This window comes from Cololabis saira, chromosome 16 (genome assembly GCF_033807715.1).
Source record: "Cololabis saira isolate AMF1-May2022 chromosome 16, fColSai1.1, whole genome shotgun sequence".
In the NCBI taxonomy this organism is placed as follows: Eukaryota; Metazoa; Chordata; class Actinopteri; order Beloniformes; family Belonidae; genus Cololabis; species Cololabis saira.
Genome location: NC_084602.1, coordinates 17,628,789 through 17,646,777, shown reverse-complemented (window position 1 = coordinate 17,646,777; position 17,989 = coordinate 17,628,789). Strand labels below are relative to the sequence as shown.

General features: G+C 41.0%; 2 protein-coding genes across 2 annotated transcripts; one reads left to right on the top strand and one right to left on the bottom strand.

Moving 5' to 3' along the window:
• Positions 1-270: 270 nt before the first annotated feature.
• On the bottom strand, positions 271-3,730 carry LOC133462316 (cytochrome c oxidase subunit 8A, mitochondrial). The gene is made up of 2 exons (XM_061743512.1): positions 3,539-3,730; positions 271-588 (listed from the first exon to the last, which is right to left on the bottom strand). The coding sequence occupies exons 1-2, from the start codon at positions 3,653-3,655 to the stop codon at positions 490-492; spliced, it is 216 nt and encodes a 71-aa protein (XP_061599496.1). The 5' UTR covers positions 3,656-3,730; the 3' UTR covers positions 271-489.
• Positions 3,731-5,218: 1,488 nt separating this feature from the next.
• Positions 5,219-16,436, top strand: rrh (retinal pigment epithelium-derived rhodopsin homolog). The gene is made up of 7 exons (XM_061743449.1): positions 5,219-5,442; positions 10,688-10,878; positions 12,229-12,328; positions 13,322-13,475; positions 14,840-15,008; positions 15,236-15,414; positions 15,502-16,436. Exons 1-7 carry the CDS (start codon positions 5,238-5,240, stop codon positions 15,605-15,607), a joined length of 1,104 nt encoding a protein of 367 aa, XP_061599433.1. The 5' UTR covers positions 5,219-5,237; the 3' UTR covers positions 15,608-16,436.
• Positions 16,437-17,989: the final 1,553 nt, after the last annotated feature.

Genomic DNA, 17,989 nt, shown 5'->3' with positions numbered 1-17,989 from the left:
ATTGTAATTACATTTTTGAATTTACTTATATTTCTCATTCATTTACACTGCAGCAATGCCATTCCCCTTTTGGAATAAAGAAAGTATAATTCAATATTCTTTGATTGTCCATCATATTCTGGGTTCCTTCCAATACAATTTCAGATGGACCTGGACAATCATTCTCGATTCTTTTGTTTTTCACATACATACAGTTTTAGTCATAGTAGCCATTGCATTTTTTTCTTCCTTTCTTTAACCGAAGGTACAAACAAATCTGAGAAGACGCAGTGAGATTTAGAACACTAAAGTTTAATTATGCAATGTGGTCATTGTGCCGACAAACATGTGCGACACATCATTGTTTGGTTGGGTTGTAACATGGTCTGGAGTGGAACTCTCAGAGGTAGAGAACAGGTAAGACTCGTCCAGGTTTTTATCAGATGTAAAACAGAAAAGTTGTGGTCCATTGTCGAGACAGGATCCATGCACCAGGCTGGGCTGTCCACTCTATGCCGCCTTCTTCTTGTACTCCTCCAGGTGGGCCAGGACCCATCCAGATGGTCCCAGGATGGCCAGGGAGAACATGGCGAATCCAATGCAGGTTTCCTAGATGACAGAGTGAGAGGATGTTTGATCAGAATCAACAATGAATTAGAAACAAGAACTGAGGTACAAGAAGGTCACACAGAGGCAGGAGCTTTATAAGCTTTGGAGAGTTAGGCCAAAAACCAAGTACGCTCGGCAGATAGTTTCTGAGACTCAGATCCATCAGCAGAGCAGTGGAAATAAAAATAAAACCACATTTAGCATTCTGCAGAAACATAGACATAAACTTTTAATCATAATCTTAAGTCTAAAAGAAGTTCTGTCAGGGTGAGAAACAATCTGGTTATGGATTTGTTCATTATGGTCACTGCTATAGAAACATTACCGTGACTGCCGTTTGTCCCCCCCCCCCCATCTGTTTTTACTGATTCAGCTGACAGATGTGCAGACGGATGATGCTGACTGTTTCAGACTTTTTGGTTGCTACCCGCCTCCTCTGCCAACTGCATTGCAGCACAAAGCAATGAAATCGCACGCGTGGGTGGAGCCATTTTAAAAACCACAAGCAGGAAGAACTTTAATTGGTTTGTATCAGTATGATGACAATTCTCCAAAGATCAATCTTGGAGCTCTGCTGAAACACAGCTGAAAGACCAAGCTGCTAAACGACTGGTGTCTGTAAACCACAGAAGAGGGTCAGCGACGCCGTCAAAGAAAAACGCTGCAGGACTTGCCGTTCCCTGAAGTCCGACTTTAATCTGAAAGTCACGACTGTTGACTGATTAAAGAAATCTGGCATCCAAGTCTCAAGTGTGACTTGTCTATCCCTGAATTCTCAAATTAACAAGAGGAAAAGCAAAATAATGAACATGTAGAAAAACTTTTGCTCAATGAAAAATCATGAAAAAAAAGGGGAAAATTGACATCTCTCATACAACTACATTCATATCAATCAAATATTTGTAACAATAATATGTTTAATAAATAAAAGGCAACTATCGATATGTGACAAAGGATCTGGATCCGAAGTGTGACAAAAGTTTGAATTAAAAATTCATATATATATATATAAAAAATATGAATCACTCTATTTTACCTGAACATCAACTTCCCCATGTGCACTTTTTAAAATTCACCCCTGCATTTTTTAATAGGCAAGACTTTTAGATTAAACAAGTTTTGGTTGAGCTTTTTGTTTATATGACAAAAGTGTTTGGACTTGTTCTTCATGCACTCGTTTCATTTTAATTAGCCACAAACATGGTTGCATGAAGCTCAGAGATGGACAACGTGTGTGTGTGTGTGTGTGTGATGACTGAGTTTATTAATGCTCTTTTATTTCTGTTAACAGCAGGATTTCATGCCTGTCTGTAAGGCTGCTTGGTTATGGGATAAGGACTGAGAGCACAATTTATATTTAAATGAACCAAATTTTGAAAAACTTTTCATTCAAACTTAAAAAAATGTAACCTTCCTTGCTCTTATAATTCTCAAAAGGATTATTGGCCAGAAACATCAGCACAACTTCACCTAAATCAGAGGTCTCGGACTCCAGTCATCAAGGGCCGCAATCCTGCATGTTTTAGGTGTCTCCCTGCATCAACACACCTGATTCAAATTAATGGTCGTCACCAGCTGGTCATCAAGGTTTGGACAGCTCTGTTGGTGTCACAGCTACTTTTACCACGGTGTGCTGAAACAGGGAAACATCTGAAACATGCAGGGATGCGGCCCTGACTTAAATACTGGTCTTAGCACCTGAGACGACAGAAGGTGAAGTAGTGTCTCCTGAGAGGACAAACACAGCTGAACATGATCAGGAGTAGGCTTGCCACCCGTCCCTTGAAATACAGAATTGTTACGTAATTGGGAATTAAAAGTTGCGTTCCGTATTGAACCAATACGGACATATATTATGGTCTTATTTATTGATGTCATAATATATAGGTGAAGGTCGGAAAATTTGAATATACTTATATTTGAATAAAACTTCATTTGTAGTAAATTCAACTAAAAGGTGAAACAAATATATTATTTCCCACTAGATTCAAAGTGAGATATTTCAAGCCTTTATTTGTTATAATTTTGGTGATTATGGCTTATGAAAACCCTAAATAAAAAAAATCTCTATATTATGAAATAAAAAAACAATTAAATCATCAAAATTATAACAAATAACGGTTTAACACATCTTGCTTTGCATGTAATGAGACTATGTAATGTATTAGTTTCCCCTTTTAAATTGAATTATTGAAATAAATTAACTTTTACACCGTATTCTAATTTTCCGACCTTCACCTGTAGCTTTATTCTACATCTTGGCTGATGTGGACATACATAGCATAAGAAGCTATTTCAGTTGCTAGTATGGTTGGCTGTCTGTACAATCATGCAAGTTAAATGCTATTAAAGCACTTTAAACTTTAAATCAAAGCATTTTGTTTTTTTTATATCAAATGAATACACTTCTATGCAGTTTAGAAGTTTTGGGGATGTGCCTTTTTTTGGCACCTGCACTGCTGAAACAGGGCGTCCCTTATTTCTATTTGTGAAAGGTGGCAACCCTAATCAGGAGTGGGTTTGAGCGGCCATACCTGACAAACCCCTGACCCACATGTGGAGGACAGAACACCCTAATATCAACATGTCTGGGCAGAAAACTGCTGTGTTTCACTGTAGAAATACAGTATATTAACATAAATATAATTTCAGTGTATTTGTATATGTAGCTACCTTCGTATAACCAGATAAATAAGAATATATTTACAGTGCAGAGACAGAAATGACGCTGCATCAATAAAACCTGACAGTTTCGATACAAGAGCTAGAAAATGTTAAAATGACAGAACAAGATGGAATGGAGATGTGTGCACTCAGTTGAGTAACTTAAACACAAAGTGTAGGCTAAATAAGGACAGAAATGTTGAGGTTTTGAGCGTAACCGGTCGTGACCTCGGCAAGGACGGAGGCTAGCGGCTAGCCGCCGGTTAGCATGCCGTGACAAACTCACCAGGGGCCCGATCTTATCCTTCGGGGGTCTGGTGAACAGGCTCGCCTTCTGCAGGACGGCGGGTTCCCGCAGGACAGGGGCAGCTCGGGCGGTCATGGTTCTCAGAAGACCTGACATGTTTGTGATCTGAAGTTGTCTCGATGCTGCTGCTTCTTCTTCGTCGAAGGAAATTCTGTCTGCTGCTGCTTCTTCTTCTTCTTCTTTTTCTTGAGTAACTGGTGAGTTACTGCCGCCTACTGAGCGGAGTTGGAACTGGATTATGACAGCACATTTAGGACATAAATTGCTGTTAGATTAAAATGAGGGGATGTGGGAGATAATTTGTGGGAGATAATTTGTCGATAAAGGAGCCCAAGTATTTTCAGTTGAAAAAATTAAAGTAGAGTAGAAAATGAATGAAAGATTACAAATCATCCATCCATTATCTATACCCGCTTTATCCTTTGCAGGGTCACGGGGGTCTGCTGGAGCCTCTCCCAGCTCATTTTAGGCGAGAGGCAGGGGTTCACCCTGGACAGGTCACCAGTCCATCACAGGGCCACATATATACACACAACCATGCACACTCACACCTTTGGGCAATATAGAATCACCAATTAACCTAATATGCATGTTTTTGGACTGTGGGAGGAAGCCGGAGTACCCGGAGGGAACCCACGCAGGCACGGGGAGAACATGCAAACTCCACACAGAAAGGCCCCTGCTGGGCCCTCGGAGTTGAACCGGGACTTTCTTGCTGTGAGGCAACAGTGCTAACCACTAAACCACCATGCTGCTCAGATTAGATCACAAATCAGAATCAGCTTTATTGGCTAAGTTTGAACATGCCAGACAGGGAATCACTGAACCCAGATTTGAATAGTAGCAAACAGTAAATAGACACATGTAGCTCTTATTAACATATATACAGTTTAAAAAAAAAAGTGGTGCGAGGTAGTATGAGGTAGTCATGGTTATTGAAAGGTGCATTGTTACAGCATATGATTGTGGTTATTATTATTGCTATTATTATTATTATTATTATTATTATTATTATTATTGCACAGTGATTGATTACTCTGAGACTCTATGAGTGATGAGAGTTCATCAGAGCAACAGCTTGGGAGAAGAAACTGTCTCTGAGTCTGGAGGTTTTAGCGTACAGAGCTCTGTAGCGCCGTCCAGAGGGGAGGAGTTCAAACAGACTGTGTCCTGGGTGTGAGGGGTCTGCAGAGATGCTACTTGCCCGTTTCCTGGTCCTGGACAGGTACAGGTCCTGGATAGATAAATGGGGGAAGAATGAATATAACACCATTAGACGAAAGTCAGATATTGTGAGGAAGTACTTTTAATAAATTTATGATGTCTCACAGAAATATCAGAAAGTTTAGACATGATTGTCATTGTGTCAGTATAGGACCTTCTGAATGCAAAACGCATACATTTGAATTTACAGAATAGTGTTGGCATCTGGGGGCGGGGGCCATAAGGCCCAATCAACGCTGCTTGCAGCTTTAATTCAGTGTTGTAACCTGAAAGCCAGATACAGCTCTGTTCTTCGTGCAGCTCCACGTGAGCAATAATCCTCTCCAGAGGGCCGTTGTGTACAAACTGCTGCCCGCTGGGCAGAGAAGATGTGGTATGTGATAATCCCTGAACCCCCTCAACCCCCAGCTCTAATCAACTTTAGTTCGAAGCAGTACTACACAACTCCTCCTATATGGACTTTTGTTCTGGTTCATCAAGGATCAGTATCATTTTGTGCTGTTCATTTCAGATCATTTTAGTATTCTTGTTTAGATCATTTTATGTGAAGATGATTGAGGCTAAAGTGAACATTTCAGATGAAGTTGTACCTTATGGAGGGAAAAGTGCTTTCACCCAGCTGGAGCACAACATTGTGGCTGGATATCTGATCAGTGCAGGTAATGAGCGTCACATCTTCATATCTCGTTTGTTTATAATGATTAATGTTTGTGTAACTGAGCAGAGAAAAGAGAAGACTTTCATTCCTCTGGTAAAACATTGATTATAATCAGTCTGAAATGACAATAAGTGAATGTAACTTCAGTTTAATATACCTCAAATGTGCCTTCTTCAGATTTTATACCTAAAGTAATCAGATACTGACCAGTAGCCTGTACAAAGTTTAGATGGTCTACCAGTTTGTGACTAGAACCGAGTCTCAAATGCTGTCATTTATTTTTTGGTTGAGATCTTCTGCAATTTCTCTCCGCTCACTGGTCACACACTTATGTCTATTGGAACATCAAAAACACCGGCTCAGTTCTGTGTCAGATGAGATGATTTTTTACAGACCTGCATTAAACCATGATCAGGAAAAATCTGATATGAAATTTCATGTAGATTTCTAGAGTGAGGACATTTAGCAGAGTGGGGGAAGATGTAACGTATGAAGAAAATGTTTGTCTTCAGCCTTCTCTAAACCGCAGAGTTTTCCCTCTACTCGTCTCTCTGTTATCTTCTTTTTCTTCTGCCTCAAAGAACCCAAAACAAAATGGGAGCAGGATTTCCAAATATATCCAAAACTTACATTGTTTTATCTCACCTGTACTGTATGTAAACAATTTTACTTCAGATGTCACATTGATGTCTGTGAGAATGGCTCCTCCTGCTATTAGTAACAAAGATATATCATTTAGGTAGAGTTTCTTTTCAAATAGTTGCAGATTGACTCAACGTTTATGTACATGCTCAGTCTGATAGAATGTTAAAGTTTATTCCCACTCTGCATAAAAAGAACGGGACAACCCTCTGTGACATCATCCATGGGTTTGCTGAAGTGTGCTTTTGAAGCCTCTTTTTCGTCTTACTGCAGGGCGCCATGTTGACAGGATGTGACATCACACAACTGATTAATCCAACAATAGGAATGGGTGGAACAGAAATGTCCATTGACTCATTGGAACATTTCCACCAAACACCAGTCTCCAAAACTTATGTGAACTATGATGCTCACTAATGTTACCTGATCAAATGTCCAAACGTCCTAATTTCAAAAGTCATTACTGAAATGACATCTGAAGCCATTGCTGCCAGGGCTGAACCGAGGACTAACAGAGCTCTGCAGGGAGCCACAGTCGCCCAGGCAGTAAGTTAGCAAGCCCAGGCAGGTGATTGCAGCAACAGGTTATTGAGTGCTGCTATGCATGATTGGTTAGCCATTTACGGGTAAGGTTTCTGAAATGATTTGAGGTGAAGGTCTGCTGTGAAGTTGGACATTTTAACATGGAGGTCAGTGGAGATTGAGTCACTGTTGGATCCAGAGTTGTTATACTTATGAGAGAGGGGATCCTGGACACGTATTCTGGGAGTTGTAAAACTCTGACAGGAGCGTATCCAGCTCACGGCCGATGTTTTTTTTCTTCAATTTATCATTTACTTTTGTAAGTTCCTTGTTTGGATGAGTGGTTTTTCATTGATATTTATCCTCATCATATATTCAAATTGATCTACCTGAGGGAGGACACAGGGAGGAGTGTTGTGCCCCTGTGTCCACATTCAATTTCACGTTGGTTGTGATGTTCAAATGAAACATGCGTGGATTTGGACGTATGCACAGTTTTGAACATCTGAACATTTCCACGCAAGGATTCATGATGAAATCCACGCCCTCTTTGTACACGAGGCCCCAGGTGTGCAGAAATGGTGCACCAAAATTTAAAACCAGATGGCATTACGGGGGAATGTAGTTGGCAAATAATGGTTTCACTTCAATCTTGGGAGCAGCATCAGTACCTTCTGTTTTCACTTATTGATAATCACATTTCCACTCCCTCAGCTGTTCTTACGGTTATAATTTCATAAAAATGGTGAGAAAAACAACTCCTCCGAGGTCCTTCCTGTAGTCACAAAAGCCATCTCCAGACAGCAATGATAAAATTAAAAATAAAAGAAGGAGAAGAAGAAGTCTGTCAAACTATTACAAAGTTACAGGCAAATGACAATAAAGGCAGGGTCTTTAAAAACTCTACAGCCGATGATTCTGATGTCAGGAAACTCGTCTAAGTTGATCCTTGTGACACTTCTGCTAAGTTAGCAACATTTTCATGAGGGGGTGATGCTGAAGCTGCTCACCTGAGGGCTGGCAGGTATCAGTCTTAGGGCCTGATTTACTAAAGGTTTGCGTGCGTAAAACGTGTGCAAACTTGACATCACGCGCAAACCAATGTGCAAGCTGATCTACTAACAGCGTGCAAAGAGGACTGCGCCTCTCAAATGAGCAAAATAGCACACGCTGTTCATTTAGTACTTTTGCCCTGATGAATAATCAATATGGGGCGTACCCGCCAGAAAGCGCTAAATACTGGGAGGGGAAAATGCAAATAGGTTAATTTACCACACGCAATGAGATTTACCAAGCCTGAAAGTTATTGCGGGGATTGTGATTGTGTCTGTATTTAATACGTTCGAAAGGAAGGTGCTAATCTGCCTGCCATTACGCACCGATGGCTGCTGTTATTGTGGTGTTGTGCCGTATTCAGCACCCCTGCCGTGAAAAGCACCCCCTCGTCGCGGGAACGCACATGTGGAGAGGACGCTATAAACTACTACCAAACGGACATATATTACATGAGCGCATTTAAACATGAATCATTAACACAAAACTGGACGCTAAACAGAACGTGACACGGAATGAGAATATAATTTTTGTCATTGTGTGTACGTTGTCATTTGTAGTAAATTAAACATGAGCATTTAGTCCTTTTTGACATTTACTCGTGAATAAGAGATCTGTGGATAATATATGTCCGTTTGGTAGTAGTTTATAGCGTCATCTCCACATGTGCGTTCCCGCGACGAGGGGGTGCTTTTCACAGCAGGGGTGCTGAATACGGCACAACTGGCAAGGAGGCGACATCGCCAAAATCAAAGAATACGCAGAGACAGAGTCTTTATTCTGCTGCATGCTATTTTAAAAATGGTTGCACAAGTTTTATTAAAGGCCACTTTTTCTTTAGTTCTTCGCCTTATATCTTGCCACCTTCTTTTAACCTCATCTGCCGTTCTTTTTGTCTTACCAACTGCATTTATTCTATCGCAGATTTTCTCGCATATTGCGTTTCTTTTGGTAATATTTAAATTGCTGTAGTTCATGAATGTGTTTATTTGCCTCTTCCACTAATATCTCTAACTCCAACTCGTCAAATTTCATTTTGCGCTTGCGACTATCTGCTTTCCATCCAGACTCTCCATGGCGCAAACCGTAAGACACGCAACACCTCATTTAAATACTGCGGTTTGCACCTGTTATCAATTGCGCAAGCATTCTTAGTTGATCACCCACAAAACACACAACAACAGCACGTGCAAACTTTTTTCAGTACACACGCAATTTAGTACTCTTTATTTAGGATCTTAGTAAATCAGGCCCTTAGTGTTTCCAGCCACCAGCATAAGGAGCTGAGTCCTCCAGGTTAATGCATGAGAAGGTGTTTGATGTGGAAGCCCCCAACTCAACAGAGCTGCAGGAACATTAGGAAAGTGAATGATAAGGGAACGGCTGCAGTTTTGCTCTAAAATCACAACATCACATTTTTAGAGGTTTTTGTGTCACATTTAGAAGATGAAAGCATTCTTTGTGTGAGGACTTTTACGTCCCAACACAAATAAACAGAAAATTAACTGAAACAAGTGAACAATGTTATCTTTGCTGCTCAGTAGGGTAAGACTCAGACTTGAGCTTATTATTTCCTCTCCATGACCACAAAGACGCCTGAAATCAGGGATTTGATTTAATTTTTTTTGTATGAGTCTGCTGTGTTGGATTTTGAAGTTTATGATAATCTTCAGAGACCAAAATAATAATATTAATAATAATAAAGCAGGACTGGTTTTCTTTTAAGGTATATTCGAACAAACTTAATAATAATGATCTTAGAATAGGAAACAAATACAACCACCTCAGATGAACGACAAAATATAACTTTTATTCACAGTGCCAATATTTAATTTTTTGTAATACTTAGTTTCCCCTTATTCCCCCCAGAAAGGGATATCAAAGTATTTGACAAGTACTTGGAGTTTGATATTCTCCAGTGAGAACAATTATAATCTCACCAGGAGTGAACGTACCAGAACATGTACACAAGATTAGACCATATACAATGACCAGATGAATACCAAAAAAACAACAAAAAACAATTAAAAAAACAAGCAAAAGAACAATAAACATAAAAAGAACAACAACAAACCTAAATAAACTAAAAGCTCCATCACAGAGTCTAGAGGCTCCTCTGAACATGTAAGATGCTGAAGTCCGTGAAGCACCATCAGAAGAAGTCTGAACCAGGACGGTTAGTTTGGAAGAGTTTTCCAGAAGGAAACTTCTTTTGTCTAAAAAGAACATGATAACACAAATGAGGTCCACACAACTGCATCTGTACAACCAGAAGACTTCTGGAACCATGTCCTCTGGACAGATGAGACCAACGTGGAGATTTTGGTCTTCATGTCCAGAACCATGTTTGGAGAAAACCAGCAGAAACACCTCACACCCACTGTCAAGCACGGTGGTGGAGGGATGATGGTCTGGACCTGGACACCTGTCAGTCATTGAGTGGACCATGAACTCCTCTGTAGACCAGAGTCTTCTAGAGACAAATGTGACCACTGACAGATAAAGGTAGAAAACTGGGTTATGTGACAGGAAATGGTCTCAAACACAACAGCAGATCCGAATGATGAAAAATAAAAGAATCCAGGTTCTAGAATGACCTGGTCCAAGTCCAGACCTGAACCTGGTTAAGATGCTGTGGTGGGACCTGCAGAGACCTGTGTAGAAGTGAACGTCTAAAAACCAAAGCAATGTTGGGGAAAAGAACGGACCAGATCTCCTCCACAACCACAATGAGACACTGATAAAGTCAGACAGGAAAACATTTACGGAGAGTTCCTGCTGCTGAAGGTGGATCTACACGATGTTGAATCATAGAAGTACTTAGGATTGTCCACATATTTTGTCTTCTTCTTGTTTTGTCAGAAATAATGAAGTGGGGTGGGAGAGAATAAGATATTATTGTTCATTTGAAGTTTTATTTGTATAAGATCTGCTACGATGAGATTTTTTCATGTTTTCGTTGAGTAAAGGATTCTAACTGAATTTAGATGTTTTTTACCTGTGACGCTGCTCTTCTTTTTTCCCATCAGGCGTCATCAGTTTAGCGAGTAACATTGTGGTGCTGCTGATGTTTGTGAAGTTCAGGGAGCTCCGCACTGCCACCAACTTCATCATCATCCACTTGGCCTTCACTGACATCGGCGTGTCTGGGATTGGTTATCCCATGTCGGCGGCGTCAGACCTCCACGGCAGCTGGAAGTTTGGCTATGCCGGCTGTCAGGTTGGTACACCGTGGTGGAACCTGTCATGTCTGATGTATTTGACATGAACCCTGACTGCTGGCCTGCAGCAGATGAGAACATTTCTCCTCTCTGAACCAGTTCCTGTAAAGTCAATGGGCTGCACGTTTGAGGTTTGAAACCTGAAACCTTTAAACATGTTGCAGTAATATTTCTATTGTTTAATCTAAGCTGCCATAAGGCCAGCCTTTGAGCAGACTGACGCATGTTCTGCTCCTGCAGCACAGCGGTTTGCATTCCTTCTGCAGATTATCTTTGCCCTCCGTTCTTGTTCTTGCACACTGACGCTGAACTATGTGAAGCTAATGCAGAGAAAAAGGAAGGCCAGACATTTACTGTTGGCCTGCAGGTGATGTGTGCAGAGAAAAATGCTCAGTTTGGAGGACTGAAACTAGACGTGTAATTATGTTATTTTATCTGAGTGAGGCAAAACAGCGACTATGCATGGACACTTTGAATAGAATTAAAGTATTATAATTAAACGGTTTGAACTCTTAACATTTCCATATCCTTCAGTCAACATTTATCGCATCCATCTTAATGAATAAGAGGGTTACTAAGTATGCCCATATCACGGTCTTATCTTTTCAGTAAACAATGACATGATGAAAGAGGTTAGATATTGTGACTGAGGTTGTACAAAGACCCACGACAATATCAAGATTTCTATTGTGTCTCTACTCAAAAACAACAATATAGGATTAAAAGAGGGGTTACTAGTACTGACAAATAATGGAGAACCAGTATGAAGACAACTTTTACCCATAGACCGTAAAAAGAGCTGGACATGCCCCCTGTGACATCACTCACAGGTTTTCTGGAGCATCTATTGGGAATTCAGTTATAAAGGAAGATCCGTGCAAGAAGAGATGCAGAAGTCGAGGTGAGAGATAAGTATGACTTGTACCAAGAGTTTAGTGACATACTGAGCCAGATAGAACAGAGCCAACCTCCAGTTTTCAAAATGCCCCCATTTACGTAAGAGCCAAAAGGTGCAGTTCCTCTACTGACCACTAGGGTCTGGATCCAGACATGCGGTTCCTCTTTTGACCACTGGGGTCCTTCTGGTCCATGCTCTGTAGTGAAACAGGTCAAAAATAATTGAAGTCCTCTCAAAACAGAACATTTTAAGTACTTTAAAGTTATTGATTTAACCAAAATATCCACTGGTTTAGAAACATAATGTACTATCCAGCATCACAGACAAACAGAATCAAACCAAAACCATACTCAACTGGTTAACAGAAAAGCACTTGAACTCACGTTTGTCCCTCTAACTTTACATAAACATGTAATTTCAGTCACTGATCGTTCCACATGTCTGCCTCCAGATCTATGCAGCTCTCAACATCTTCTTTGGCATGGCAAGCATCGGCCTCCTGACTGTGGTGGCCATCGATCGCTACCTGACCATCTGCAGACCGGACATCGGTACGTCTTTGTAGAGCTCCGCCTACCCGATAAAGGAAAGGAAGGGGGTCAGGGGTCATCTGGTTATCATAGAACATCTCACCATTTACTGGAACAAGAATGATGCTCCTGTTGTGGAGTTTTTGAAGGTTTTTGGAATAGTTTGTTTTGGAAGGAATGTTTAGGTACATTTAGTCTTACCTGTGACATTTGGTATAAATGTCACTAAATGCATTAAATCCTTTGCAACCACAACAGTTTGGGGTTTAATTGTGTCAGCAGACTTCTTCAGTATGTTCTAACGCACCCATGTGGGACAGTTGCTGGGCAGAGGACATATCTCAGGAAGGAAGATGGATCTGGATTATTGACAGCTCCAGGGACTCTTCACAGCCAATATAATCAATGACTAGTTTACAAATCCACATAACTTCAGAAATGATTCAATCAGAATGAAGTAAAGGCTGTTTCAAAGATGCAAGCTCAATTTTTATTGGCAGATTAGAAATAATCAGCAGGATCAAAGATTATTTAGATTTGACACAGACTTGGAGTCACATGAAACTCGTGGAGATTTCCACTAGATTAGGATTTAGGATGTTGAAACACCAAAGGTAAGACTTAATTTAGAGCTGGAGTGAAGAAGGTGTAGTTGTTGTTGTTTTTTCAGAGTGGACATCCTGACACCGTCACAGTCTGAGCTTTAAACCTGTAACAGGCGAGTGGACCTGCTGCATGTAAATAAAGCATGTAATACATTTTTTAAATGATTCAAATGTCTCGAGGAGTTCTGTGTCCTCCGTCCTGGGACTGAGGGTGCTTTCTCCAACTTTCAGGCCTTTCTCAAGATGACGTCCACAACAGAAAGACCCAGTTTTCCCCAATAGGTGGAAAACAAAATAATTTTAGTTCTCATTTACTGGGATACTCGGAACCAAACATCAAATTCTCAACATCATGTTCCTTCCTCTCAAAGTTACTGATTTACAGGGATCGTTGTTTGTCTTCCTCCAGGGCAGAAAATGACGATGCGGTCCTACAACCTTCTGATTCTGGCTGCCTGGCTGAATGCCGTGTTCTGGTCCTCCATGCCAGTAGTGGGCTGGGCCGGTTACGCCCCGGACCCCACCGGAGCCACGTGCACCATCAACTGGAGGAAGAATGATGCGTGAGTCTGCAGCAGCTTGTGATATTTTAGATCAAACAAGACTTTTGACTCGTGGACTAGAGCCACAGTCAGACAGCAGGAGAGTAAACAGTTTGAGGGGTGATTTATTTTCACACTTGCAAGAAGTCTGTAATAAACTGCAGATCCAAGGAGGAAAGGTGAAGAACTGGTGGACATGGGTAACTGAGAGCTGAGGGGGCAGACAGGTCCACGAAAGCCCTTCCAGCACGTCCACGTGGCCTTTGGCTGCAAACAGGAAAATGGTACGAGGCATTTATAGTTTTAGTGTTCACTGTTGAAGTCACACGCCTTTACTTCAGAGAAATAGACAACTTAAACACACGGACCATTGTTGAAAAGCAATTCATCAGGTCCAGGTGAATCTCCACCTGCATCTCTGGGAAGAGGAACATTTTGAGGACAATAATGTCCTCTTTTTAGACAGAGAAGATGGATAGTTTAAAAGAGGAGTAAAGGCAGTAATTTCTGTCAAACAGAAAGTAACATTAAAAAGAGGAATAACACTCTATTGACCTTTGAGCCATTAATAAAGACCTGATAGAGCAGAGTCATTCATATTTTAGGGAGAAGATGTTTTGGTGTGTTGTTAATTTTACTAACAGAACACCGTGACAGGTAGAGGGTTGGTCTGGAAGTGTCTGAGGATGAAGCTTGGCTCAGAGCACGCAGCTTGTGCTAACTGATGTCCCCACCACAAGACATTTGAGACAGGAGGTCCTGCTGCAGGTGTTAACCAGGAACTGTTTCATTTGGATCAGCTGAAGGAGTCTAGAGTCATGAATAATTTACAAAAAGTCTTCTAATGAACAAAATACTACACAGGAAGGAATCCAAATGGCGACGAATATAAATTCAGAAACCCTCCGTCCAAAGGAAACACAAAAACAGGAGACACAGTATGGACCAGCAAGGGTCAAAGGAAAGACAATATTTACTCTGGGGCTGGTGAGACGTAGGTGCAGTCAGGGAAGATTGGCAAAGGGAAGTCAAACAAGAAACAACACACAAGAAACCAGACTTTCAAAATAAATCAGGAAACAAATCAAACACAAGACCACAGCAGAAATCCAAGAAAAGATGAGAATAAAAAAACAAAGCGCAGACAAAAATGTTGAACTGAGAAGTAAACAAATATGGAAACACATCAGGTAGACTTCCGAGGCACGAGTGTTTTAATAATTTGTGCTTTATTCAAACACGTTGGAACTCTGAATGTTAACATTTTCTCTGAGATGACAATGTGGAAATGTCAGTATTCCCAGTGCAGACAACCTGAGCGCCCTGATAGTGACGAGGACATCTGTAGTGCCAGACCTGTAAACTCCACTGTTGTTTTTCCACAGCTCCTTTATCTCCTACACCATGGCAGTGATAGCTGTAAACTTCATCATTCCTCTGTCCGTCATGTTTTACTGCTACTACAACGTGTCCGTCACTATGAAGAGATATAAAGCGAGCAACTGTCTGGAAAACCTCAACATCGACTGGTCGGACCAGATGGATGTCACCAAGGTGAAAACTCAGACTTGTTCTTGTAGTTGTTGAGCTAGTGAGCCTCCTTCAGTGGTTTTCAGCGTTCATTTTAGGCTATTACAGCAATGGCTTCCAGTGACATAATCCGTTTTAAAGGATAAATACAGCATATGCTGTAGTTCTGCTTGTTGAGCAGGGTGAGCCACACTCCTGTAGCGTTGTTTTGCTGTGTTATCTCCTCTGACTCTTTGTTTTTCTGTTGACAGATGTCCATAGTAATGATCCTCATGTTCCTGGTTGCCTGGTCTCCGTACTCCATAGTGTGTCTCTGGGCATCGTTTGGCGACCCAAGGACCATCCCTGCCCCCATGGCAATAATAGCTCCCCTCTTTGCCAAGTCGTCCACCTTTTATAACCCCTGCATTTACGTTATTGCCAACAAAAAGTGAGTATCTGTGATATTGGCTCACTGTTACATGGTTTGGGTTGTGCTGATGGGACATTCAGGGACTTAAATGATCTTCTCTTGCAGGTTCAGAAGAGCAATCATTGGAATGATTCGCTGTCAAACCAGGCAGCGGATCACCATCAGTACCCAGGTTCCCATGACAATATCTCAACAACATCTGACCCCGTGAGACAGTGTTGCTGTACTATGACAGTATATTAGTATTAAATGACCCTGTTATTACCCTGTGTAGGGCGTTGTAATGGTTTAACTTCCTGTCAGTGTTTATCTTTCTATTGTACCTATCTCTGTATGATTATGGACTGTTCTGTGGTATTTACTGTGTAAACTCCACTTGCTTCACTTTCTTGTCATGGTTTGTGGTTCAGTTACAATAACAAACCAACAATGAACATGTCACTGCACATGGACTTGTATTTCTAGAGTCAGAATTTCAAAATTGCTCTCTTGTGTTTTGACAGACAGGCTGGCTCTCAGATTCATAGCGATGTATCTTCCTCCAGCAACACAACAAACTAAATTGAGAATGAAACTTTGGTGTGATTCTGTGTGACTTCATGCAACTCAGTCTGAAGACTCACATTTCAAAGGTTCTACCTTCTTAAAATACAACTCTGAAACAAAATGCAAACGTCCCTTTCTCCAGCTGGAGAGGATGGTTTTCTTCTTGCCCTGTTTCTGCCTTGGGCCAGTTTGCCAAAAACAGCATCCCCCGGGAGGCGTCCCAGAGATGTTTTATCCAGATAAACCATCCCTGCTTTGAGATTTTAATGAACAGGTACAAGTGCAAATAAATCATTTTCAGTGTCTTCACTGCCACATCTTCTGAATGTGAAGGAGTAGTGAGTCTACTCCGAGTCTATCCTGGATGACTTATCCTCCTATCTCTAAGGGAGAGTGCAGAGGAAACTCACTTCAACCACTTGTATCCTTCATCTTGTCTTTTCAGTCACTTCCCATAGTTCCATAGTTGAGGGGAAGAATGTAGATACACCAATAAACAGTCTCAGCTCAGCTCTCCAGCACAACAGACCAGTACAAAGCCCACAATACTGCAGATCTCTGTAGATCTCCTGCTCCATTCTTCGCCTCGGCCATGAACAAAACCTCAACAAACCTAACCTAACCTCTGTTCGAGAGAACACCTCACTCCTGACTTGGAGAGGACATTCCAGCCTTTTCTGACTCAAAACCATGGTTTCAGATTTGGAGGTTCTGATTCTCATCCTCCCCATTTCACATTTGTCTGACAACTGTTCCAGTGAGATTTGAAGATTACCACTATATAAAGTCTTGAGGACCACATCATCTGCAAAAACCAGATATTTAATCCCCTGAACCCCTCTGGTCCTTCGCTGCACCTATAAATTCTGCCCAAAGAAGTTATGAAGAGAATCTGTGAGAAAGGGCAGTCTTGCTGGACTCTATGTCCCACCTGGGAAGAATCTGACTTGCTACCGGTAATGTGGACTAAACTCTAGCTTCATTTGTACAGGACTTAAAAGCCTGAAGGCAAAGGAAACTGGAAGCTATGTTCAAAGACCTTAATTTGCATCTCGGGCGGATGAATTAATAGCTGCAATTTGAAAAAGTGAGATCCATCTATCCATCCATCCATCCATGGAAGAGCTTGCGCCAAAAACGTTATCAGATCTTTCATTATGTATACAGGACAATGACACACCTGCTCCAAGTTTTTTGACCTAAGGATTGTTAGCAGAGTGCTTGGCAAGGAAATCAAATCTCTTCTATTTTGTTTGTACTGTATATTGAACCTCTTGCTGAGTTGATAACGGAAATTATCATATTGAGGGAAAAGTTGATGATGGAGATGAGATGCATACAATTTCGCTGTTCACAGATGATTTTCTTTTGTTTATAAGAATTCCACAGTCATCTATACTGGCTCTTATGCATTGCCTGGGGAAATATGTGGAGGTTTCAGAGTACAAGAGTACCTACATGCTTGGACAGACAAGTGAAATTCATGTGGCAGAACAAAAGGCCTAAAGTGTAACTCAAAGTCCTCTGTTCACACAAGGATAAGAGTGGATTAGCCTTGCCGCATTTCAGAAGTTACTACTGGGCAGCACAACTTGGAAAATTGGTTTCATGGATATGATTCCATATGGACACAAAATGGGTATATATAGAAAAAGGTAATTAAAAAATATATTGCTCACAACCCTTCTCAACCTACTGCCACTGACTCCCTGAAAAAAAATTGACAGTGGTTTTATTAGATGGGCGGGGGGAGGGGCTTCATCCCAACAAATCAATTATTTGAAGGAATGACTCAGGGCTTTCTCACAACTTCAAGCAAAGGATGGCACTAATTCAAAATAATTATTTTATTTTCAAATCTGACATTACTTGACGTGTCATCAAATAATGTTGAATTTAAAAATATCAAAATTAGTTGGAACGTCTTTGATTTTGACAAAATCAAAGAAGTTCCAACTCATTTTTAACAATATTGGATCGAGATAGCTGAGAATATAAGACAAGCACTAAAAACACACTCAACGACAAACCAGAAACCGACCTTGGT